This window comes from Miscanthus floridulus, chromosome 19 (genome assembly GCF_019320115.1).
Source record: "Miscanthus floridulus cultivar M001 chromosome 19, ASM1932011v1, whole genome shotgun sequence".
Lineage (NCBI taxonomy): Eukaryota > Viridiplantae > Streptophyta > Magnoliopsida > Poales > Poaceae > Miscanthus > Miscanthus floridulus.
The window spans coordinates 5,925,336-5,949,974 of NC_089598.1; the positions used below are offsets into that span (position 1 = coordinate 5,925,336).

A 24,639-nucleotide genomic window follows, 5' to 3' on the forward strand; every position below is an offset into this window, starting at 1 on the left:
TTCATGGTTTTATAAACATTTAATTTTAAAACTCATGGAGAGTTGGTAATCTTACCAAGAGAATTTTATTCCCATGAAACCCATTTCTTATCTCCTCGTTACAATATTATCATGTCATCAAAAATACATATGTCGCAGGCTACTAGATGCAAATGAAACTTTCCGCTGAGATTGGCCTTATTCGCTTCCAGATGCGCTTGTGCTCGCGCTAGCGGAATTGGTTTTGCAACCGCAGCTGCTCCTTGCTGGACAGATCCGGCAGCAGCTCCTCCAGCGGCAGCGCCACGAATTCCATGGCCATGGACATCGCCATCGCCGCCATCGAACTCATGCTTTCCTTTTTGAGCTAGCTTTTGGACTGGAAAAAGGCACTTTCTCTGCTGAATTCTTGTCTTGTTGCCCGTAGCAACTAATCCTCTGATGGAGACGAGACCCCTCTTTCTGTCCTCGAGGCCGGCCCCGTTTCTTTTTCTTTTATTATATATATATATATATATATATATATATATATATATATATAGGGAGAGTATATTCAGTAGCCAGCTACAAAATAAGTTATTCTGTAGCCACCACCATTTACGATAATTTTATATACTAGTTTACGATAATGTTTATACATATTTACGATAGTTGGGTTACTATAACATATGGGGATATTTACCATAATGTTATAGTAAACCATTTAACAGGGAGTTACTATAATCTCGTAAATTAATATAGTAATTATCATAATTTAAAGTGGCTACAGAATAAATTATTTCGTAGAGTAGTCGTCTAAGTACATAATCCCGAAACGGAAAAGAAATCCAGGGAATGCAGCGTGACCAGCCCAGCAAGAAAATGCGTTGGGGCCCAACCAACCCAGCCCAACAGGAACAGCAGCTCTGTTCTCCTCAGTCCCCAATCAATCTCCTTCACGGCTGGCTACACGCTGTTGGCCGGAGCCCCGGCGCCAGACTCGCCGAGTGCCCGAGCCACTGCAGACCCCTCTGCCTGCGCTTGCTGAGCCACTGCAGCCAGCCACCACGCTTCTCCACCGCCCGGCCACCGAGTTCTTCACCTCCTCCACCGCTCGCTCGCCGCACTCCTCCAAATCACTGTGCGGCCGCGCCCACGCCCAATCCCACGGAGAAGGCAAGGCAGCAGGCTGCGTCTGCGGCCCTCGCCCTCCAGGCTCTGTGGCGCTCACGTTCACCTCCTGGCTCCCTCCATCCCTCAGTCTGCTGCGTCGTCGGGTCGGGTCGGGTCAGGCTCAGGCCGCTGTCTTTGCTGTCGGGCGGGCTCTCCACGTCCCGACCCCAACTTGCATTTGCATTGCAGGGACCAGCAATCGCAGCATCCGAGGGAAAAAGGAAGGGAAGATGATGACTGCCTCTTGCTACTTCTGCCGCTCCGTCGTCCGAGCTCCTCTGCTCAAGTCCAGGAGCGCAGTGCGCTGCCAAAGCGCCGCCCCGCCAGGTGCCAGCGATGCCAAGGTAACCCAAACGGCCACACCCACTACGTGTGCTTCACAATTTTTATACCTGGAGCCACCAGCAGAGGGAAATGTCATACGTCGCTTCTTTTGGATAATAATAATAAAGAGTGGGGGATCATGTATAAGCTTAAACTACTGATTCACTTGTCTATCTGGCGCTGGTCGGTTCTCGTGTGTGAAGCTTGTCCTAGAGGTGAAAGAACGGCTAGCGAGGGAGAACCCAGGCCTCCCCACGGGCAGGAATGGGAGAGACGATGACGACATGGTCCTCTGGTTCTTGAAGGACCGCAAATTCTCCGTCGATGAAGCCGTCTCCAAGCTCACCAAGGCAATTGTATCCTCATGTTTGAATTTATTAGATGTTCTCACACATTTTTGTTAGAGGGGTTTTCATCCTTGGTCTTTGAACCAATATGCAATTTTGATATATAAAGTTATACCCTTCACACCTCATTACCTCAAGCTGATATTTACCAATATGCAGTTTTGATATAAACTGATACCCTTCACACATCAAGATTCATGTTTTGCAAGATCATGGGAAACCTAATAATTTACTCACTAAATTCCTGGTATTGTAACAGAATCTATATAAGCATCGGTATCTTCAGTTTTCCTTTCAACTGCATTAGAAATGGCGCCAGGATTTTGGTGTTTCAGAGTTATCAGAAGAATCAGTGAAAGGCCTCTACCAAACTGGCAAGGCATATGTACATGATTCTTTGGGCGTTTACGGCAGACCTGTGCTAGTTGTAGTGGCAGCCAAACATTTCCCTTCAGTGCGTTCCTTTTGTTTCCCAATCTTGATTTGGAAATGTTCAACAGGGATAGTGGCTACACATACAGTGTTTCCAATTTTTAGAATAGCACAAAGAACAAAAGAAGGCAGTGGCATACTATCAGTATTACTTCATAGCAGCTCCAAAATTAAACTACATGGCTTAGCTAGCTGACTTGTAACTTAAAGATATCTCTTGTATTCGACAAGCATTTGCTCTTAATAATACTGATGATCCATGTATAATATGCTACTGCAGACACAGGATCCTGTTGAAAACCAGAAGCTATGTGCCTATTTGGTTGAGAAGGCAGTAAGCAGACTTCCCTCAGGAGCAGAGAATATACTTGGAATCTTTGATCTGCGAGGCTTTCGTGTTGAAAATGGTGATCTCCAGTTCCTAAAGTTTTTGGTAAGTTTGATAGCTTGAAGGCATGACTAAGCATCTCTGATTACCTTTTGTGCTGTTCAGTGGCAGACATGCATACTTTTATTTGCGATGATATAAACAACAACAACAACAACAACAAAGCCTTTTAGTCCCAAGCAAGTTGGAGTAGGCTAGAGTTGAAATCCAACATGAGCCCCTAGTCACGGTTTAGGCACGTCAATAGCTGTTTTCTAAGCACTCCTATCCAAACAGAGATCTCTAGGTATATCCCAACCCTTTAAATCTCTTTTTATTGCCTCTCCTCATGTCAGCTTCGGTCTTCCTCTACCTCTCCTCATTTGCGATGATATAAAAGAATGTGAAAAGAGAGCAGTGTAATGCCACAGGAAAACATTAGTAAATCATTCATGTAATGTATACATCATCCATTGCAAGGAGCAATTCCAAGCAATAAACTATTTCTACATAAGCCAATTTTCATGGAGATTATCATAGCAATGTTCTGGGCAATCTGGACCCTCCGAAATGATGCTATCTTCAGGAATGTTCAACACTCAATTCAGTCTTGCAAATTCATCATCAGACGGGAGTTAGCCTGGGTTAAGCTCAGAGCTAAGAATGCTCACAAAGCTTTGATAGATCTATGGCTAGACAACTTTGTGTAATTCTTTCTATTTTCTTTGCATCTTTCTTTGTTTCTTGATTTTTTGTATCTGGAACCTTTTAGTTCAGTTATAATAAAGCTCAGTAGGGGGAGACCCCTCCTGTTTCCTTTAAAAAAAAAACTATTTCTACATACGAAAACTGTGATGAGGCACCAGTTAGAAAAGACAAATGGTGTGTTCATGATCTCAGATGGCAAAAGAACAAGTTTATCTAATGGATTAATTCAAATCACATATGGATTTCCTGCTATATGCTGCAACTATTATATATATATATAAACACTTTTTTTTTGGTATATGCGTCGCAATTAATGCCCCCTCCCCTTCCCAGATTGATGTTTTTTACTATTACTACCCGAAGCGGCTTGGCCAAGTTCTTTTTGTCGATGCTCCATTTGTTTTTCAACCAATGTGGCAGGTTGTCAAACCTCTGTTGAAATCTTATGCCTCCCTGGTATGCTCTCCCACTCTCTTAGGTTAGTGCTTCATCAAACGATATGGATAATCTTACAATCTACTGCTATGTTACCCCTGCTAGGTAAGATTTTGCGATGCCGAGACTGTGAGGAAGGAATACTTCAAAGAAGAAACTGTGCCTCTTGATTTCCGCAATTAGGTGCCACGATTATTTCTTCAGTAACTGCAAGTCAGTTCATCGTTAAAGAGCTCTTGTGCCTCACGTGTGGTAGTCTTTTCATTCCGCTTGTGTCTTGTGGTTTCTGCCACTTCTTGCCGGGGTGTCTTGGTGGTGGTGTTGTTCCTTCCTAAACATTTGTAAAACATATAACCAGCCGTTTTGGGCTATAATATATATTCAGGTGGGGAGTAATTCCCCCGGTGACATTTCAAAAAAAAAAAACTGCAAGTCAGTTCTACCTCTGCCTTTGTGCCACGATTAAAGATCAAAATTGTGCAGATTATTTTTAGTTCTTCCAATCTCTCCTAAAAACTATTTTGCAGAAATGTGCAGGTGGTTTCGGAAACAATGGCCTTTAATTGATCGAGAATGGATTTGGCACCCGGGGGGGCTGACGCCTTCCCTATCTGTACCGTTGGATTAACTTCTCAAAAGTTGCTGAGACGGAGACTAACGCCAGCAAACGTTTGGAGGGTCCAGTAAAAGAATGGCCCCTGTACTTGTATAACTTCTGTGGAGCAGAATGCTCTGTTTTAGGCTGCTATCTGGAATGGTCCTGTACCATATTTTTCTGGTTCTCGATGAAGCTATATATGGACTTCATTCATCTCCGTTGAACAATTGCCAATTACATAACTTGTGTATGCCCAATTCCATGGTGTAACTTTTCAGTTGCAGACAACACATGTATTCCATTTTTTTCAATCAAAGTTCTATCTGCTATAAAATTGAATCATGGCTTAGTTTGTAGACTTCATAAAGAAACACAAACTAATCAAACCAGCTTTTGAAGAGTCTGCTATGGATAGAAAAGTTTCAAAGCAAAATAAGATACAAAGTTGTATTACATAAAAACCAGGTATGCATCAAATCAGTTGCATTCATAAAAATCAGGTTTACATCAAATCAGTTGCATTCTGGAAAACTAATCTGCAACAAAAGAGAAAAAATCGAGCAAGTGGGCCCAATGGCACGAATCATGGAGCACAGAAAAGACCAATGAACATTGTTGCAAAAGACCACAACCACTTGCTTCTCATCTCCTTTCTCCCCCGCCTTCCACTCATCTTTCCCCCTGCCGTCGTGTATCATCTCCGGCCAGGCCGCCTTCATTCCTCTCCCCTCCCCTCCCCTCCGCCTCCGGTCCGGCCGCCTCCACTTTTCGCACCCCCAGACGTACGCCACTGTGTAGCTGCTGCTGCTGCTGGCCGCCATGGCCACTACAGTCATGGCCGCGGCCGTCTCCTTCCCGTCCTCCTCGGCCGCCTCTGCGGTCGTCAAAGCGTCGCCAACGTCGCCCTGTACCGCCCCACACTTCCTCTCCTACCGCCCGAGGGCCGCGCGGGCCGCCATCCGGGCGCAGGCGTCCGCCACTGACACCGCCGTCGAGGCGCCCGCCAAGTCCAAGAAGGAGTCCAAGAAACAGGAGGAAGGCGTCGTCACCAACTTGTACAAGCCCAAGGAGCCGTACGTCGGCAAGTGCCTCCTCAACACCAAGATCACCGGCGACGACGCGCCGGGTGAGACGTGGCACATGGTCTTCAGCACCGAAGGTAGGTTACTCTTGTAGTCTTGTTGGTCTGTTTGTTCTCAGTTCCTTCGTCCCACGATGACAGGTGCCCAACTGTTGTACACGCACTGCACGCAGGCAAGATCCCGTACAGAGAGGGCCAGTCCATCGGCATCATCGCCGACGGCGTCGACAAGAGTGGCAAGCCGCACAAGCTCAGGCTCTACTCCATCGCCAGCAGCGCTCTCGGCGACTTTGGCGACTCCAAGACAGTCAGTAGTCCTCTCCTCTGCTCTGCTCTCTCTGAACCAACCATTCTCCATCATTTTCTTTGTGAGCATTTCTTTCTGGCGAGACGAGCAAGACAGAATTAATCGCCTGACTTGTGCTTCGTCTGCAGGTCTCGCTGTGTGTAAAGAGGCTCGTTTACACCAACGAGGCCGGAGAGATCGTCAAGGGAGTCTGCTCGAACTTCTTATGTAAGTCTCGTCACTTTCCGCCTGCACTGCGCTGCATTGCATTCTTCTTCTCTGCATCTCCTCCTTCTCAAGAATTGGTTTCTTAGAATACAAGTCGTCAGGATTCAGATTTTGACTTCTGATTCTCATGACACCGGCTTTTACTGAATGTGGATGACACTGACTTTACTAGCTGCCTCATTATCTTCTTCTTTTTTTTTTCTGAAAAGAGTTTTCCTCTGCTTTTAAGAAAGCAATATAGTTTGATACAAAATCTGCTGGGACTGCCAGCTCTCCAAACAAAACCAAAAGAAGGACCTTGTTACACCTTAGATTTCAACAATGTCTGAATCTAGAACAGCCAGAGGGTCCACTCCAACACGATCGCCATTATCTTGCCAATCCTGTCTTTGTCCACCGGCTTAAGCAGTACCAGCCACTTCTACAAAAAGATTAAAGCATGAAAAATAATCTCAGAAGGCTTATCCTTTTTTTTTCAATAGCCATCTTATTCCGCGCCTCATTATTTTCTTCTTGTGCACAGTTACTGTCCCATTAAATCAATGGTACCTTGGCCTTCACACATTACTGTTATATTTAATCCACTAATCCTGACCTGACTTCATTGAACTGACACGGTACCAAACTGGAAACCACGAATGTGGTCCTATACCAGCACCTTGTTGTGGCATCCATCCATAATCCTCATTTCATTGACATGTATCTGGATCTACATATTATATATGATCCTTCACTTTAAAGGTTGACACCTGAATGCCTGATCCAACTTGTTCCCCTGTGCTCATATCATAATGCAGGTGACCTGAAGCCAGGTGCTGACGTCCAGATAACAGGACCAGTTGGCAAAGAAATGCTCATGCCCAAAGACCCCAACGCTACTATTATAATGGTAAGCTTGAGTGCCAACTCCTGTTGATCAGCGCCTAATAACTGACGACAGCCAGAGATTTCACAGTCATGCCAATTTCTTCCAGCTTGCCACCGGTACAGGTATTGCTCCATTCCGCTCGTTCCTGTGGAAGAAGTTCTTTGAGAAGCATGACGACTACAAGGTACAGCGGTGTTCTACTTTATCCCGAATCACCCATCTCTTAAAGTAAAGTTCACAGAGAAAGACTAAACAAACGAACAATGTGTGAACTCTTGTGCAGTTCAACGGTCTGGGATGGCTCTTCCTGGGTGTTCCAACGAGCAGTTCATTGCTCTACAAGGAGGTCAGTACATCGATCTCTGCTGTTTTCATGAGGAACTGCACAAGTGCTACTCTCCTCTTATTTGTTTTCATGCGGCACTCAACCTATCTAGTTGCACTGCATTTGTGAATGGACATTATTCAGGAGTTTGAGAAGATGAAGGAGAAAGCGCCGGAGAACTTCCGGGTTGACTATGCCGTCAGCAGGGAGCAGACAAACGCGGCGGGGGAGAGGATGTACATCCAGACCCGGATGGCAGAGTACAAGGAGGAGCTGTGGGAGCTTCTGAAGAAAGACAACACCTACGTATACATGTGTGGGTTGAAAGGCATGGAGAAGGGTATTGATGACATTATGGTGTCACTAGCTGAAAAAGACGGTATATATACTCTATAGATAATCTTGTGAACCTGTTCTCCTTAATTTGAGCCGTTCTTGCTGTGAAACTAATGGTGCTGACTTGTGTTGCATTGCTTGCACAATGTTAGGAATTGACTGGTTCGACTACAAGAAGCAGCTGAAGAAGGGAGAGCAATGGAATGTGGAGGTCTACTGACTGTTCAATTTTGCATCTGACATTTGTGTTGTGTCATTGTGTGTATCTGTACGTGAGGCCAAAGTGTACTGCGTATATAATGTAGATAGTGAGTTTGTTCTGTGTATTACTATGGTTGTTTCTTTGGGGTTTTATATGTACTCTTATATTATGTCTATTCCATTTTTGGTATGAGCAATGTCATCGTACTACACATGAAAAGAGTGATGAAGTGGCTCAGAATTTCTGTCCCCACAAATTTTTTTTTGTAAAGCTCTTGTAGATCTTTTTAAAAATTTGGTTTATGTCAAATGCAGGAGAAGTTTTATTTTACATTGAAATTGATATCTACACAATGAACATTTGCCCCTGACAACCAACAAAGTTACACAACAAACTTACAATACATATCCGTACTGTATTTTCTGCACATTTCTTGGACCATTTTTTGTGCAGTAAATAAATATACTAATGCAGAAGCATACATACGAAAAGGTGAACAACTGCTTATATTTGGAGAAAATTTCTGCTCTCCGGTATTGCCCACACTCTACTCTGTATTTCTCCAGGGGCCTACAAAATGGCTTGCTGGTAGTGGTGGTTCAGTATGTGATGTTGCTATCATCAGTAAGTAGGAGTACTGTATTTAAGACCATTCTACTGTTTGAATTAGAATCTAAACACTTTGTTGGCACCAGACTGATCGATCTGAGAAGGAAGGAAGGAACATTGCCCACCCTGAGACACCAAAAGGAAAAAAGAAAAGGAGTCAGGCAGAGATCTTATTGCTGGGACTGTTACAACCAAACGACCAACAGTCAGAGGATGCTGCTGTCCGTCTTCAGTTGTGCTGCACTTGCTGCTGCTCTTTGTCAGCAGCGTCTTCTTCGGCAACCTTTGGAGGAGGAGGACAGTGCAGGGCCTCCTGCCTCTTGCCCCACAGCAGAAGATACAGGCCACCTATCACTAGCACTGATCCCAGCACACTGCATGCACAAAGGGCACCGGAGGAGCAGAGCAGAGCAGGTGACTTCACTTTCGATCAGGTGGATTGGATTCAGATATTCAGTGATGGCATGGCATGGTACCATCAGTGTCCGTACGTACCTTCCGAGGTAGAGCTGCTCGTGCAGGATGGAGAAGTCGATGACGGAGACGATGATCTGCACCACCGGTATGAAGGCGGCCACGAACACGGCTCCCCTCTTCTCGATGCACCATGTCACCAGCACGAACGAGACGCCGCAGCCGACGATGCCCTGAGGAAGTGTGAGGATCATTCATTTATCAGAATGATAAATTGATAATGGAGCTAGTTGAGAGTTTCAGACTTGATAAATGATGAAGCAGTGATGCATGGCAACGAGGAGACTGAAATAAACAAGGAACAGTGAGTGAGCAAAGCAAGCAGGTACGGCGTATAGGACGGTGAGGATGTTGAACTTGCTGGTGATGATCCAGGGGGAGATGCTGCGCTGGGTGCAGAGGCCGACGACGGCGACCTGGAGGAAGCTGAACAGGGACATGAGCGCGTTGCAGGAGTAGACGTGCGGGTACTTCTTGGCGAGCCGGCCGTGGAGCAGGAACCAGCAGGAGAGGCAGATGCAGTTGCCCAGGATGGCCACGGTGCCCAGCGTCCACTTGCCGCGGCTGGCGGCGTCGTCCGCGGCGGCGTGCGTCGGCCGGTGGGACTGCTGGTGCGAGGCCGCCGCCGCGTGGGTGAGCGCCACGCCCTTGTAGATGGTGAGCACCATGGCGCCGGCCAGGGACACCAGCGTGCCCAGCAGCTTCGCCATGCCCGTCCTGCTCTTGAGGTCCAGCGCCTCTGACCGCGTGGCGACGGCGAGGAGGAAAGTGAGCACGGGGGCGATGTTGGAGAAGGCTGTCACGAAGGTGGCCGTGGTGTAGCGCAGGGCCACGAAGATCATGTACTGACGCAGAGCTGCCCTGCAATGGCGCAGGTTGGTTCATCAATGTGCTATAGCTTCATGAGATGAGCTTCGTTCTCGCTTTTTGTTTCAGATTCAGACATGGTGGAATGGATGGTTACTCTCGGAAGAATTGAAGCAGCTTCTTCATGAAGATGATAGGGATACATACCCGAGCGCCGCACTGACGAAGATGTAGGCGAAGATCTCCAGCGTCAGCTTCGGCCTCGACTTCCTGAAATCCAAATCAATCGAATTCAGGGAGACTTGCAGTTGCAGCAGCAAAAGACAATCTCATGAAAACAAAAGACATGCTGAGCTGAGCTTGCAAAAAAATAGTACATAAAATAGAATGCATATATACCCATGCTGCCCTCCTCTAGGCTCTAGCTTCTTTTTCTTGAAAAAAAGAAAAGAAGATTACTTAAAAAAAACGAAGAAAGGTGGGTGGGTCACAGCCTTGGATCATTTTGCTACGATATGCTGCTTACCTCTCCTTGAAGAATGCGATTGGCGCGAGGAAGACGGCGGCGGTGAGCTGCTGCAGGGTGACGATGACGAGCGGGTTCATGCCGCCGTTCATGGCCACCTTGACGAGCGACACCATGACCGCCGCCACCACGTTGAGGCAGAGCATGACCACCACCGGCAGGCCGCCGCCGAGGCAGGACCGAATCATCATCATCATGCCCACTCTCCACTGTCCACTGGATTGCTTGCTTGCCTGCCTGCCTGAGAGCTCGTTCGTCAGACAGGGGTGATCCCAGTTCGCAGGCGGCGGAAGGTCTTTTATAGTGTGGCTCGCCGGCCCCGAGTCCCCGACCAGGCGATGCAAATTGCGATGCGATCCGGCCAGCGAGCGGCGAGGTAGCTAGACACGATGGCTGGAATGGATCGGTGAGGAGGAGGAGGACGCGGCAGGACGGATGAGATGCAATGCAAGTATGCAGCGGAATGGAATGCGGTAATGCGATTATGCAGGGAATCGTTTCAGGTACGCCTTTTTTCTCATCTTCTGACGAAGGGAAGGAAAAAAGGAAGGAAAGAAAAGATGGGTGAGATTGGTTACAGAAACCTAGCTGCCATAGCTGCTCTGCTGCTGCTGGGGTAGTGCAAGGGAGCTGTAGCACGTCTCCCTTTATTTCTCTCTTGCTGATTAGCTTTTGGTGTGTGGGCAATGATGCAGTTGCCAATGGTGTTGGCCTGCCTGGCCACACACCCAGACCCAGCAGCAGCAGCACAACACTGAACACAAATGAGGATGTGGCCACCTCTCTTTCTTTCTCAAAGGGGCCCTTGCGCCTTTATTTGTCACTGTTTGACATGGTTGATATACATATATGCCTTTATCTGCTGCACTTGCAATGATAAGTATACATAGCACTTTGTGTCTTTGAGAGAGAGAGAGATACCCAGCAGGTTATTCTCATTCCAGCCCGGTACTCTAGATTGTGCTCCCTGAACTTATACACTTATACTATTGAACTTTTTAAACTTATTCTAAGTTCTCGTCTCAGTCCCGATACTTGCAAAATACACACTCAAATCTCTAAATTTGTACTATTCTACAATCCCAACCACCACCACACCCCACCACCACCGCACTGCGCGTGGTCGCACTACGCAACACCGCGTTCATCCACCCTTAGCATCGTAGGTCGTAGCGCATGGGGGCTGGAACGTGTGGCTGGGTCTCAGGCACGATGTACCGGCCTATAGTGGTGAAGCTAGAGGAAATTAGAAGGGGTGTCCTTGCCCTATAGGTGCGAAAATTCGAGTTACAATTATGGTGACCCTAGTATTGGTTTTTTTTTTTTTTGCATCTGCATTCACAACCGACAACGTAGCTTCACCATAGACAATCTAAATTTCTAGGACCGCCACACACGCTTGGCCGCCCATACCATGCTTGTCCTACTACACGTCACGGCCGAGCCTTCATCATCGTGGCCCTCCTTGCTTCCGCTCGACTCGCTCCTGCTCCACCTTGCTGCAGTGCTGACCCCCACACCGTGGTAGATGCACTTGACTCGGCCACCATTACCACCACACTCCTTCCTCTTCCCCATGGCGCAGAAGCTCGTTCTCGTTCTCGCCATCTCCTTGCACTCGTTTCCCACCCTCCCAGCTTTCTTCGCCTCCCTCGACAAGGGCAAGGCCGTCACTGCGACCAGGTAGGGCAAGTGTAGCGCATGGCATGGCGGCGCGGACGGGCACAACAGGGCCTAGCGTAGCAACGTGGGTGCGGCATCACGCCGAAAATGCAACGCTAGGAGGCATGAGGTGATAGGGCGAGCAGTTGTATGGGTGAGGCGTGCGTGTGCGATTTGGTGGAGGCAAGGACGGTGCAGTGCGGGGTTGAGTGTACAATTTTCAATTACTAGGATCAGGGTGCAAACTCGAGATAAGTTTAAGGAGCAGCAATTTGCAAGTACCGGATTAGAATGAGAACTCAAGACAAGTTTAGGGATCTGAACGTGCAATTTACATAGCAGCACCTGAATGGGAATTTTTTTTTTGAACGAAAAGGTAAAAGCTCCGCCGCTCAATTAAGAAGAGCACCTAATCGGAATTTGGGAGAAGTTTAAAGCCCCCTTTGGCACGGCTCATCCAAAACGGCTTCACCGGTGAAGCCAAAGCCGGTGAAGCCAGAAAAAACTGGCTTTTTTCCGGCTTTTAGTTCATTTTAACCCCGGCTTACAAAACGGCTTCACGCTACAGTGCCTCAATTTGCGCAAAATAGATGAAGCCGGCATAAGCCGTGCCAAAGAGGCCCTAAGTAACACTAGTGATATCTACTTTGTATATATTATACTCCTCTTTTCACTAGCTCTGCTTGACATGCAGAAGCATCTGTACTTGATGATGCAAGGGAATATAAGCATAGCATTTCTGCTCTCCTGCATGCACTCGTGGAGCTGGAATAATCAGCTGAAATATAAAAACCATAAACTACTACTAGTAACATTTACCAGAAAACTTTATGAATGATTCGATCCCTTGTGGCGTCATGTTGTCGGCGAAACATTAGATTATTGTTATACGAGCAGACTAGACTGAAGATGGAATTGTCCACCTCAAGGAGGAACCAACTGTGGATTCATATTAGGGAGAGGTGAGAAAAGAATGGTTGGAGTGGAGAGGAAAAGGAGAGCTAGCTAGTGTATGACCTCGCAATTGCTGCCACTTTAGTTTGTGTGTGTGGAGAACTGAAGATGAGATGACCTGAAACGAGATGAAAACAACCCCTTGAGGTGAAGGGCTCCGTTATGGGCACGGGGCAGCGTTGCGGCTCTCCTTTTTCCCTGGGCTGGCTGGGGATACGATAGTGCTAGACTGCTAGTGCATGAGAGAATCAATCATCGGTCAGTCAGTCACTGGCCGCAACTAGCTCAGGCTCAGCTAGCCGCACCTGCTGTTTTGCTGTCACTCAATTCCATCGCGGCTGGCAAATTGCCATGGAAAGAAAGAAAGAAAGAAAGAAAGAGATAGCGAGCGATAGATGGGGACGCCATGGATGGATCTGATGCTACATCGTACTCTCTTTCTCTCTCTGTCTCTCTCTTTCTTTAGCCGAGATTATCAGTCAGGGAAAGGAAAAGGAGGATGACGAGTCAGCCGAAACGACGTCTTCGGTCCATGCTTAAATCGCTGTACTGTCATCCATCAGACTATCATTCATTTTCATTCATAAAAACACACAAAGATATATGGATGTGAATGAATCCGTCTCTCTTCTCCCCCTGCCCCCTTTCCTTTTATTAACACAGAAACTTAACTTCTTGATCTTGATTGCATTGCTGTTGAGATCGTTTCAGGACTAATAATTTGATTCGAGCTAATTAAGCTGCCACCTTTGATTTGTTGCTGTCTGAAAGCAACTTTTTCGCCGCCGCCGCTCTGATTCAGATTCACCACCGACTCGACTCGACTCTTGTAATGTCAGCTTGCCTTTCCTCAACCTGATCTCTAATTCAACAGCATGGAACAGCAAACAGTGGTGATGTGAGATTTCGTTCCTTTTCTTTTTTCTTTGAGGGAAAAGATTTTATTCTGTCTCTGTCTGTCTAATAGAAAAAAAGAGATAATCTCTGAATTATTGGAGTTATGTTTGATGACTAATAATTTAATTTCCACCTAACTAAGCAGTACCTTTGATTTTTCTTTTGGGTGTATACTATATAGAACTTGGCCATCATAGCATATCACCTCTTTGATCTGGTTTCTGAAAGCAAGCAGCTACAGGGACACTCTTCTATCTCTCTCCTCACCGACGACCCTTGTCAGTTAGCCTTTGCTCTCCAGTCTCCTCTTCGAACTGAATCCAGCGAGCCTGCTTCCAGTCCTGGTGGCGTGTACGGTTTGCAAACACAGGAGAACCGCTGTGTCTTTGATGGAATCCAACCGGAGATCAACATGGTGCTTCAAGCAAGCAGCAGCTGAGCAGCAGGCTTTGGAGCAGATAAGGCAGTAGTTGTCTGTTTGGGCTGCTCAGTGTCTTTCAAAGGGCGCCAATGTATCTAAAAAAAACTAACCCGAGCCATGGAACCACCATGTAATCTGAGTATCTGACTGTTTTTGTACTTGTAATAGCGCAGTTCTCAAACACTTCCACCCACTTAATTACTCTGCAGATATATGCTATGCAGAGCCTGAAACTTCAGACATGAAACGCGTGGGAGGCAGGACCAGGAGAAGCCGTGACCAACACAAATGCTAAGCTCTTGTTACCCTGTTATCATGTTCAGACCATGCATTCATATCCATGAGAGCGACACGTGATCTCTTGGATAGCTAGCTAGCTAGTCCAGCATGTACATGGGGCAAGTCAAGTTCTTCTCCTCTAGTCCCGTGTGCATGACCAGCAGTAGTGCCTCAGCTCCGTCGGTCGCCATTCTGCATCTGTGTGTAGGAGTTCTTTTGCGACTCCGATCGATCCTCTTTTGCCCAGCAAAATATCCTGGGTAGATTCGGCACACAAAGACAGCTACCTGTGCAAAGAACATGCATGCATGTGTAGGTAGAGTTGCTGCTGCTTTGCCTACTCATCGTGCTGTGCTGTGCAATGCGTAGTTAGCTTGTATTGGTATTGCAGAGTTGCATGCCGTGGTATAGGTAGACGACCGACCCATGCCATGATCGTCCAGCGCACTCTCTTCCATCAGCAGCAGGTTCAGTTCAGGGCCACCTCGCACTGTCTCCTCCTCGATGGCTCCCTCGTTTTTCCAGCGAGACATCAACCTTCGCTTGTTGCTTTTCGCGTGCCTGCCTCGCTAGCTGTACGTACGTACATAAAGTCATGCGCATAGTGTTGCCAAACCACACACCCAAAAAAAAGTCATGTATACTATCAGGCAAAAGAGAGAGTCGTGTATATAGTCTCCCTCAAATGATATGCACTGCTACTCAAAGTGCATAGCCTTTTTTTCACAAGATTTGTTTTTATTTTGTTTTTCTAATCTATAGATATCATAAAAGTATAGCGATTTCGAAAGATTTTCTCCTTTTCTTTTGTACTACGAAAGAGATTGTCTAGTAAAAGGTTGCCTAGAATCCTAAGAAATGGTATTGTAATATGGCCCTCGTTTAGTTGCCCCGATTTGGCGGCGGCAAATTCAATGTAGCGCACTGTAGCGCATTGTAGCATTTCGTTTGTATTTGGTACTAATTGTCCAATCGTTGACTAATTAGGCTCAAAACGTTCGTCTCGCAAAGTACAACCAAACTGTGCAATTAGTTTTTTATTTCGTCAACATTTAGTACTACATACATGTACCGCAAGTTTGATGTGACGGGAAATCTTCTTTTTGCATAGTGTCAAAGTTTGAATTTTGGTGAAACTAAACACCCCCGTGGTAAAGTTGGGGTGGGGATGGGGTTTAGAAACAAGCTATAAATATGTCAGTACTCCATCACGTAAAGGTAGAGAAATGAACATTTGGACGCGACATGTGTCCACAGAAGAATGATTGATTGGTTGAGATTTGCCCTTTGTCTTGGACTCAGAAACTCTATTTTTTAGTCTTCGTCAGAAACTCTATTTTTAAGTTTTGGTCCAATTATTTTGGTTTGATCGATAAACACTTTTTTGCACTTTTAAATCTAATAAAATCCTACATGCATAGCCCTTTTCACAAGTTTTGCTTTCATTTATTTTTAAAAAAAATTAGGTATCCTAAAAGTATAGTGATTTTTGAAGATTTTTCTACTTTTCTTTTGTACTAGGAAATAAGAGATTGTGCTGGAAGCCTATAAAACTGGAATATTTACTTTTATCTAACTCCGTGCATGTACATGTCTATGTTTTTTTACTTTACTTTCAACAGTGATGAAGGTGAACGTCGTTTGTCGAGATTGATGGTGATGACTCATACAATGTGAACCTCAAGGAGTGAAGGTATTGAGAGAGAGAGAGCTTGTCGAAAGGCCCATATGCTACAGCTCCCCTTAACGACAGGTGGCGCCTCTTTTTTAGCTGGATGTGCATGTAGAAAGCCATATACCAACAGATAGACTATGATTGTCGTATAAAGTAAGAAATTGCCTAGAATCCTAAGAAATATTATTGTAATATGACAAGAAGGCGCTATAAACATTACTCCATCATGTAAAGATAGAGAAAGTAATATTTGGACGCGACATGTGTCTAAAGAAGAGTGGTTGATTGGTTGAGATTTGCCCTTGTCTTGGAACTAGAAACTCTAGTTTTCAATTTGGGACCAGTTATTTTGGTTCAATAAATACTTTTTTGCACTTCTAAATCTAATGATATTGTTCAATGTAGTGTAAGGAATCATCCATATTATCAAAAAAGAAAAGAAAACCCTACCGTTCAATTAGAATTGAGCGTCCCCAAACTCTTTCGAGATGAGTGTCTTTGTGACCATAAGGATGAAATCGAGTTGGGTAACAAGTCATGAGCTTGATTCAATTGGTGGTTGGGTTTGTCGGTACCACTAGGGTCGTTGGTTTACTATTGGTGTTATAGTTAGGAACAGAGAGAATGGATGACAGCAGGAGATAGAGATATGGATCGAGGGGATAGGGAAAACTTAGTTTTGATGGATTGGGGAAAAATATGGGAGATGTAGGGAAGAGGTGGCACCCGCCACCATTGATGTGGTTTATGCAGTTTAAGGTTGAATGGAATGGTAGATGTAGGGAAGAGGTGGAACGTGGAAGAGAGGCTTGGGAAGGTAGATGTTGAAGCGAGTGTGTTCACCTGTGATCCATCGTTGTTAGATGATTAACAGTGGAATATCTGTACTAGTAGCATGTTTTGGTAGGAGGAAAACAAAGAATGAATAGATCGGGAAGGGTTGCTACTTCTAGAGTGGGGGAAAGGAGCTCTGGGGCTCGGTGCAGTGGAGGTGTCGGGTTCATAAACCCGGGGTCCCTCGTGGACCGGCTTCCACGCCGGGGCTCGGCCCAGGAGGACGACTTCTTTTCTTCTGGACCGGCCCGAGAGTCTAAATTCGACAGATCGAAGCACTCACTTCGGGCCCTGGCCGCCTTCGAGCCCTGGCCGCCTTCGGCCCATCTTACAGACCGGAGCACTTGCTTCAGGCCCTGGCCGCCTTCGGCCCATCTTTCCGACCGGAGCACTAGCTCAGGCTCAGGCCAACTCCGAACGGCCTCTCCGATCGGAGCGCTAGCGTCAGGCCCCGACCGCCTTCGCACGGCCTCCGCTCGGAAAGCCTGGCCCAAGGACCGCCTCCGACTCCGACCCCGTGTCTCCGACCGAGGTTCATAGAAAACCCTGTCCATCGCTATTCTCCGACTGGCGCGCCAGAACCGACTGGGGACATCCGACCGGGGACGCCTGCTCGGGAAGAACTAGAAGGAGTACGAAGGAAGGCAAGACGGGGCTCACAAGTCAAACCACGGCACCAGGGACCATACCCCGTGGAACAGTACTTTACAACCGCCCTGCCACAAACAGTATTGTAGGCGCCAACGTTTACCTCTACAGTATTGTAGGCGCCGGTCAAAACACCCGTACGGTAAGACCCCCTATGTGCCTCTGGGCATCAACAATATTGTGGGCGTCAAAATTCACCGTACCAGGTGAACGTGGTAAAGCCATTCCTCCAGTCGGCGAGACAACATTTTTGCAGGTACCGACGTCCTCCAGTCTTGAAGAAAGCAGCTCAACCTCCCACATGTACCTAACATTCTACAGTGACATCAACAGTATCGCGGGCACCCACCATTGTCCCGTCCCCGTCGGCGTGGGCAACAAGGCTTAGAAACGTCCGTACTCTCTCTCCCTCTCATTTGTAAAGCCATCCCCTTCTTCTATAAAAGGGGATGTGCTCCCTCCAAGCACAGGCAGTTCACCCAAGTCGACCTCTTCAAGTTCAAGTTTAGGGTTGGACACTTCGTTCATAGCATAGCTCCTGTCGATCTTGGCCGTTCCATCCGGACCGATCGGACACCCCATCTCTCTCTCTCTCTCGTTTGTAACCCCACTACAGACTTCAAGCACCTAGGCTCGGGAATAAAGTCACCGACCGACCCACATTGGACGTAGGGCACGTTGCCTGAACCAGTATAAATCCCATGTCATTGAGTGCTAGGCCACCTCCGATCACAACGCACAGCAGAACTACAAATATTTACTAGTTTGTCACTTTCTGTACCGACAGGAGGAGTTTCTTGATGGCACACTTTAGTTGTGGCGGGTCAATGAGGAGTATGGTGGTGCAAAACCAACAATGTCACAATGCTATGTCATTTCTTTAGTCACGCATGGGGCAGATTATTTTCTGTGTAGGTTTTTTTTGCTAGGTTTGCGTTGTTTTTATTGATTCATTTGTTATTTCTCAAATAAGGCCTTGTTGGTCAAAACACTTAAAATAACTAATGTCCTAGCTCATTTCTTTAATGGTCAGCTGATTTCCTCTATGGTGGTTGATTTCTTTGATGTGAAGACTAATAGAGTTCCTCCGTAGCTGATTTCTTTGATGCGTGTGAACACTAGCAGTCTAATTCTGCGCCACTCGTTAGTTGGCACGCTGAAACACATAGGCGCATGTGGTGGTTAGCTGTGGGTCAAAACAATTACTCCTGTAGGTTATACATGCGAGTGGACAGTTGCTGCTCCTTTCCCTTCCCTAGCTTTGTTTCCGATCCCCTTGTGCCTTTGAGCTATTCGCTCGGCTATCTGCTAATCCCACGTACACTTCCTCGCCTCTTCTCTAGAGCAATGGGCGCCTCCTCACCTACACTTGCCCTGCCTCTTCTCTAGAGCAATGGCCGCCTCCTCAGGCACCACCGCTGCCGACCAGCCGCACCCACTCCAGATCACCAGCATGGCTCACTCACTCAGCCTATGTGGACTCCGCTACGGTAGGGCGGGGGGCTCCTGCCCCCTCCACTCCTGTGGGGGTATTAACCCCTATACCCTTATGGCTAGGTTTGGGCCGGCCTAGACCAGGGGGTCCGGCCCACTAGAAGACGACGTGCGGCCCAGCCGATCTGCTCGGAGTCCCGCGTAAGGAATCAAGGCAGACTTGGAGATCAAGCAAGATCCTGATCGATTAGAATAGGAATCCTTATCCGGCCACCTATGACAATTGTAACTGGTTAGGATTAATTTCTAGATCTATAACCCTACCCCCAGACTATATAAGGCGGACAGGGGACCCTTCTCGAAAATAATCTCATTTACATACAGCAATACAATCAGACGCAGGACATAGGTATTACGCCTTCACGGCGGCCGAACCTGGATAAAACCTCGTGTTTGTCTTGCGTCACCGTCTCATTCGTAGCTTGCGCACCTGTCTGCTGATAATCTACTACCTTAGGCATACCCCTAGGTAGACTACCGACCATATTTCATCGACAGTGGCGCGCTAGGTAGGGGGTGTGCGTACTGCTCCCCAGACGAACAAGATGGTTATCATCCCTGGTTCCATGGCTACACCGAATGGCCTCACATTCACCATCGGCCAGATCACCTGGACCACTAGCTCCGACAACTTCATCGCCATGACCACGGAGGAGGCGTAGATCCAATCTGCGTCGACCACCGCTTCACCAGCATCAGCTACGACTCCGACCACGTTGGATCTGGCTCTGGCCACACCAGCATCGTCTTCAGCCACGCCGACAACCCATCGTTCGCTTCCTTGCTACAAAGGAAGGCAGATCGACAACATCGACATACTCGACTCCATCGATCAAGTCGGCACCAAGCTTGCTGAAACCCTAGCTCTGGTAGATTCGATTCAAAATCAACCTACCGAGCAGGTAACCACTACCCACAACAGATCTACCCGACCAGCTCGGGCCAGTCGTCCTGCACGACTTGGTACAGATCTCGTGGTCACGTCTACTCCTAAAGGGCGCTCCATTCGTCGCCGACCAGCCCCCGCAATGGGTCTCCGGCTCTCCAAGTGCGAAGCCTTGATGGAGAATTACCAGGCTCAGCCCTATGACCTGTGAAACACTGCTTCCAACTACGCGTACAATATACAACGCTGCTCGGATCTGTGTTTTATACATCGACCTCGGCCAAAGCCACGCAACTTCGTCAACATGGTTCGGATTGAGGAGTATCAAGAAGGATCGGTCCACAGAGTTCAAGAGGACGGCTCAAGCTCCCCGTCCGCATTGCATCTAATGGCTCCATCCACACTGAGCTCCAGCATTGTGACAATGAAGAAGTTGAATACGATCTGGATATCCCAGACCACTCCCCAAGGTTCCCACGATTCCCGTCCTTCCCACCAAGGCAAGGAGACTTGATCAATATCGTCAGTAATGACGAACCACCGGCAGTTGGTGAAACAGAACAAGAAAGGCTAGCATGCGAAGCACGCAATATTGACCGGTTTAATCGCAGACAAGCCGAAGCCGAGGCAGAAGAGGAGGCACGATGCATAAGGTTCCAGCCACACGATCTCAATAATGCCTTTGATAGGGTAGGGGAAAAGCAGGTCTTCAGGACTCCAAGCGCCAACGTAGCTGTTGCTATGGTGACAATGCAACGACTACCCAATACCCCGAAAATCCAGGCAATTCGTGATGATGTACAAGCCTACCTGACGGCTGCTATAGCCCAGACCACAGAGATTGCAAACCAAGCCCGGGCTATGTCCATCTCTGTCAAATTAAGCCATAGTCACCAGTACTCAAGTCGCCCACAGTCACCCAACCTACGTGGCTCGCGCAACAATGACCCACCAGATAACCGTCAAGGCAGAAATGGTGGTCATGATGGTGCTCGGGATGACAACCGCCACGACTACCGGGACGACAATCGCCACAACAACTGGGACAATAATCGACGAGACAACCGCGACAATCGTCGTGATAACCACGGTTGCATGGTCAACCAGGGTGGCAATCGGGATCACTGTGATGGCAATAACGATCTCCGCCATTCCCTCAGAGAACGTGATCTGCACGATTGCATTAACCAAAGAGCCAACGATCGTGCATCCCACGAAAGCTATCGCCGTATGGAATATGATACTACCCACGGCCCTCCGGGTTTAAAGCAGTTTACTCCTCACCTTCGCCAAGTCGTGTGGCCAAAAAACTTCAAGCTTGAAAAACTCTAGAAGTACGACGGCAAGGAGAACCCCGAGTTATGGGTCATGCTCTACGAAACCGTGTGTAGATTAGCCATAGTTGATGAGCACATCATGTCTAATTACTTCCCAGTCGCCGTCGGCCATGCAGGCCACCAATGGCTGGTCAGCTTGCCGGCGAACTACTTTGATTCTTGGCAAGAGCTCAAGCAAGCATTCATCGACAACTTCATTGCTACTTGCGAACAACCCAGCAACAAATATGATCTGCAGCAGATTCAAGATTGTAAAGATGAGCCACTACGCGAGTATGTCAGACGCTTCTCGGAGATGCGCATCAAGGTCCCGTTAATCTCCGACAACGAGGCAATCAAAGCTTTCATCACTAGTCTCCGCTTCCACGATGCCCTAAGGGACAAGCTCCTCCGCAAAAGACCTGAATCGGTCACAGCGCTCCTAGCCACTGCTAAAAAAATATGTAGACGCCGATGATGCTAAAAAGATAATCATTGAAGAAGCAACAAGGGTTCCACGCTTCGACCACCCCCCACACCGCGACGACTACCGCGGAACCGTGGTTGGAATGACAATTTTGATCGCCGCAACCAGCGCAATGATTCTCGCGACCACCACGACCAGCGTAATCAACGGCGTAATCGCCGTGACGATTACAGGGGCAAGCATGCTCGGGAAGATGATGGCGAAGTCAACATGTTAAAAAAGGTGGCGGACATCGCAACTACGAAGAAGACTGCCAAAGCATTGAAAGGACCCTGCCAGCTCCATCCCAAGTCAAACCATACCATGGAGAATTGTCGTGTTCTCAAATCCATCTACACGCGTCAACAAGCTCCGGATAAATCCGACAAGCCTAACGACACAGGGGAGCAGCGTAACGAGGACAACAATGATGAAGACGTAGATCCCCATCACAAGTACATCAAGCCAACCGACCGCGTCCACACCATCATTGGGGGCAGAGTGTCCATTGAGACCAAACGAGAGCGCAAGCTGCTCGCCTGCGCTTGCTTGAACGTGGCCAATGCCGACAACCTCATCGCCGATCCACGGCTCCCTCCTTAGTCTCATCGCGAGATCTCCTTCAGCAGAAAGGACCAATGGGCTACAATACCTGAGCCAGGGCGTTTTCCTCTGGTTCTCGATCCTTGTATCAACAAGGTTTAGTTCGATAGAGTGCTAATTGACGGCGGCAGTTCCATCGATATACTGTTCAAGAACAGTTTGTCAGCCCTGAAGATAACCCAGGTTGATCTCAAGCCATACGAGGCATAGTTCTGGGGTGTTCTCTCTGGACAAAGCTCCACACCTCTCGGGCAGATCACGCTACCTGTGCAATTTGGTACCCCAGACCACTTCCGTACCGACTACGTCAACTTCGTGGTCGCCGACTTCAAAGGCACCTACCATGCTATCCTTGGCCGACCAGCGCTCACCAAGTTTATGGCCATACCTCACTACAGGTATTTGGTGCTCAAGATGCCTACCGAGAAGGGGGTTCTAACTCTCAGGGGCAACGTATACACAACTTACACCTGCGAGGATGATAGCTTCAAAATAGCAGAGGCTCACGACCTCTCTATTCGCATGGCCGAGACCACGCTCGACGCCAAGCAGACCCCAGCCGACCACCTAGAGATCCCAGAGCTTGAGGCCCCACGCAATAACATTAAGTCAAAAGAGCACAAAGCGATCTAGCTGGTCGACGGTGATCCCAGCAAAACGGCCCTTATCAAGGCCAACCTGGATCCTAAATAGGAAGACGCGCTCGTCAGGTTCTTGAGGAGCAACGTGAGTGTGTTCGCATGGAAACCCGCTGACATGCCCGGTGTACCTCGGAACTTGATCGAGCACTCCTTAAATGTCGATGGCAAGGCCAAACCCATCAAGCAGAACCTACGACGGTTCGCTCGCGACAAAAAGGAGGCTATTAGGGTAGAAGTTACACGGCTTTTAGCAGCTGGATTTATCAAAGAAGTGTATCATCCGGAGTGGTTAGCCAACCCGGTTCTTGTACGCAAAAAGAATAAGGAATGGAGAATGTGCGTTGATTACACTAATCTCAACAAACACTGCCCTAAAGACCCCTTTGGCTTACCTCGCATAGACGAGGTCGTAGATTCAACTACCGGTTGCGAGCTGCTGTCCTTTCTCGATTGCTACTCTGGTTATCACCAGATCGCTCTAAAAAAGGACGACCAGATCAAGACATCCTTCATCACGCCCTTCGGCGCCTACTGCTACATGACCATGTCGTTCGGGCTCAAGAACGCTGGGGCTACCTACCAACGCGCCATACAGGCCTGCCTCAAAGACGAGATAAAAGACGACCTCGTTGAGGCTTATGTTGACGATGTAGTTGTTAAAACCAAGGAAGCATACACCCTTGTCGACAACCTAGAACGTACCTTTGCAGCCCTTAACACATTCTAATGGAAATTAAACCCAAAGAAGTGCATCTTTGGTGTTCCATCTGATATACTGCTCGGCAACGTCATCAGTCACGACGGCATACGCCCTAACCCAGAGAAAGTAAAAGCTATCTTGGACATGAAGCCGTCCAAAAAGGTGAAGGATGTTCAGAAGCTTACCGGATGCATGGCTGCCCTCAGTCGTTTTATATCTAGATTAGGTGAAAAAGGACTACCGTTTTTCCAGCTGCTCAAAGCATCCGAGAAGTTTGAGTGGTCAGAGGAAGTAGACGCTGCCTTTACACAGCTGAAATAATTCCTTACATCACCTCCGGTCCTCACTGCTCCTAGAGAAGACGAAACCCTCCTGCTTTACATCGCGGCCACTAATCGAGTGGTCTCCACTGCCATGGTGGTCGAGCGCGACGAGCCCGACCACGTCTACAAGGTACAGCGACTAATTTATTTCATCAGTGAGGTGCTCAGTGAATCCAAGACCAGGTACCCACAGATTCAGAAACTGATCTACGCCATACTAATCACATCCCGAAAGTTGAAACACTACTTCGATGGATATCGTGTGGTAGTCATGACCGAGTACCCTCCGGGAGACATCATTCGCAACAAGAATGCAAATGGGCGCATCGTCAAATGGGCAATGGAGCTATGCCCTTTTCTCCTTGGAATTTGTAAGCCGTACTACAATCAAGTCTCAGGCACTTGTCGATTTCATCGTCGAGTGGATAGACTTAAGCACACCTGCCTCTCAGGGGCCCGCCGAGTATTGGAAGATGTACTTCGATGGCTCTCTCAACATCGACGGCGCAGGAGCAGGAGTCCTTTTCGTATCACCATCCAAGGAGCAGCTCCGATATGTCCTCAGGATTTATTTCCCAGCGTCTAATAACGCCACCGAGTACGAAGCATGCCTACACGGTCTACGCATTGCGGTCGAGCTCGGTGTCAAGCGTCTCTATGTCTACGGAGACTCGGCTCTGGTCATCAACCAACTCAACAAGGACTGGGATACGACCAACGAAAAAATGGACGCATACTGCAAAGCGATCAGAAAGC

General features: G+C 47.7%; 3 protein-coding genes across 6 annotated transcripts; 2 read left to right on the forward strand and 1 right to left on the reverse strand.

Moving 5' to 3' along the window:
- Positions 1-878: 878 nt before the first annotated feature.
- Positions 879-4,249, forward strand: LOC136528473 (uncharacterized). 3 transcript variants are annotated; one of them, XM_066521435.1, is made up of 7 exons: positions 879-1,245; positions 1,321-1,475; positions 1,659-1,811; positions 2,110-2,256; positions 2,515-2,667; positions 3,643-3,765; positions 3,850-4,249. In XM_066521435.1, exons 2-7 carry the CDS (start codon positions 1,362-1,364, stop codon positions 3,925-3,927), a joined length of 768 nt encoding a protein of 255 aa, XP_066377532.1. In that variant the 5' UTR covers positions 879-1,245; positions 1,321-1,361; the 3' UTR covers positions 3,928-4,249. The 3 variants fall into 3 exon arrangements, with proteins under 3 accessions (XP_066377532.1, XP_066377534.1, XP_066377535.1); XM_066521437.1 differs by having other exon boundaries at positions 879-1,475; positions 2,110-2,187; XM_066521438.1 differs by lacking the exon at positions 2,110-2,256 and having other exon boundaries at positions 879-1,475; positions 1,659-1,805.
- Positions 4,250-5,003: 754 nt separating this feature from the next.
- On the forward strand, positions 5,004-7,857 carry LOC136527228 (ferredoxin--NADP reductase, leaf isozyme 1, chloroplastic-like). The gene is made up of 8 exons (XM_066519870.1): positions 5,004-5,501; positions 5,597-5,730; positions 5,859-5,937; positions 6,735-6,826; positions 6,912-6,989; positions 7,089-7,151; positions 7,275-7,509; positions 7,619-7,857. Exons 1-8 carry the CDS (start codon positions 5,162-5,164, stop codon positions 7,684-7,686), a joined length of 1,089 nt encoding a protein of 362 aa, XP_066375967.1. The 5' UTR covers positions 5,004-5,161; the 3' UTR covers positions 7,687-7,857.
- A 137-nt stretch (positions 7,858-7,994) lies between these two features.
- On the reverse strand, positions 7,995-10,741 carry LOC136527227 (WAT1-related protein At3g30340-like). Of its 2 annotated transcripts, none has more exons than XM_066519868.1 (5): positions 10,085-10,741; positions 9,766-9,828; positions 8,997-9,612; positions 8,773-8,924; positions 7,995-8,651 (listed from the first exon to the last, which is right to left on the reverse strand). In XM_066519868.1, the coding sequence occupies exons 1-5, from the start codon at positions 10,279-10,281 to the stop codon at positions 8,507-8,509; spliced, it is 1,173 nt and encodes a 390-aa protein (XP_066375965.1). In that variant the 5' UTR covers positions 10,282-10,741; the 3' UTR covers positions 7,995-8,506. The 2 variants fall into 2 exon arrangements, with proteins under 2 accessions (XP_066375965.1, XP_066375966.1); XM_066519869.1 differs by having other exon boundaries at positions 9,081-9,612; positions 10,085-10,738.
- Positions 10,742-24,639: the final 13,898 nt, after the last annotated feature.

Coding starts and splice junctions, on each gene's coding strand:
- LOC136528473 (XM_066521435.1), top strand. CDS start 1,362: ATGATGACTGCCTCTTGCTACTTCTGCCGCTCCGTCGTCCGAGCTCCT. Junction 1,476..1,658: donor CAGGTGCCAGCGATGCCAAG/GTAACCCAAACG, acceptor TCGTGTGTGAAG/CTTGTCCTAGAGGTGAAAGA. Junction 3,766..3,849: donor TGAAATCTTATGCCTCCCTG/GTATGCTCTCCC, acceptor TACCCCTGCTAG/GTAAGATTTTGCGATGCCGA.
- LOC136527228 (XM_066519870.1), top strand. CDS start 5,162: ATGGCCACTACAGTCATGGCCGCGGCCGTCTCCTTCCCGTCCTCCTCG. Junction 6,827..6,911: donor CCAACGCTACTATTATAATG/GTAAGCTTGAGT, acceptor AATTTCTTCCAG/CTTGCCACCGGTACAGGTAT. Junction 6,990..7,088: donor AGAAGCATGACGACTACAAG/GTACAGCGGTGT, acceptor ACTCTTGTGCAG/TTCAACGGTCTGGGATGGCT.
- LOC136527227 (XM_066519868.1), bottom strand. CDS start 10,281: ATGATGATGATGATTCGGTCCTGCCTCGGCGGCGGCCTGCCGGTGGTG. Junction 9,613..9,765: donor TTCGTCAGTGCGGCGCTCGG/GTATGTATCCCT, acceptor GCGCCATTGCAG/GGCAGCTCTGCGTCAGTACA. Junction 8,652..8,772: donor GAGCAGCTCTACCTCGGAAG/GTACGTACGGAC, acceptor TTGTGCATGCAG/TGTGCTGGGATCAGTGCTAG.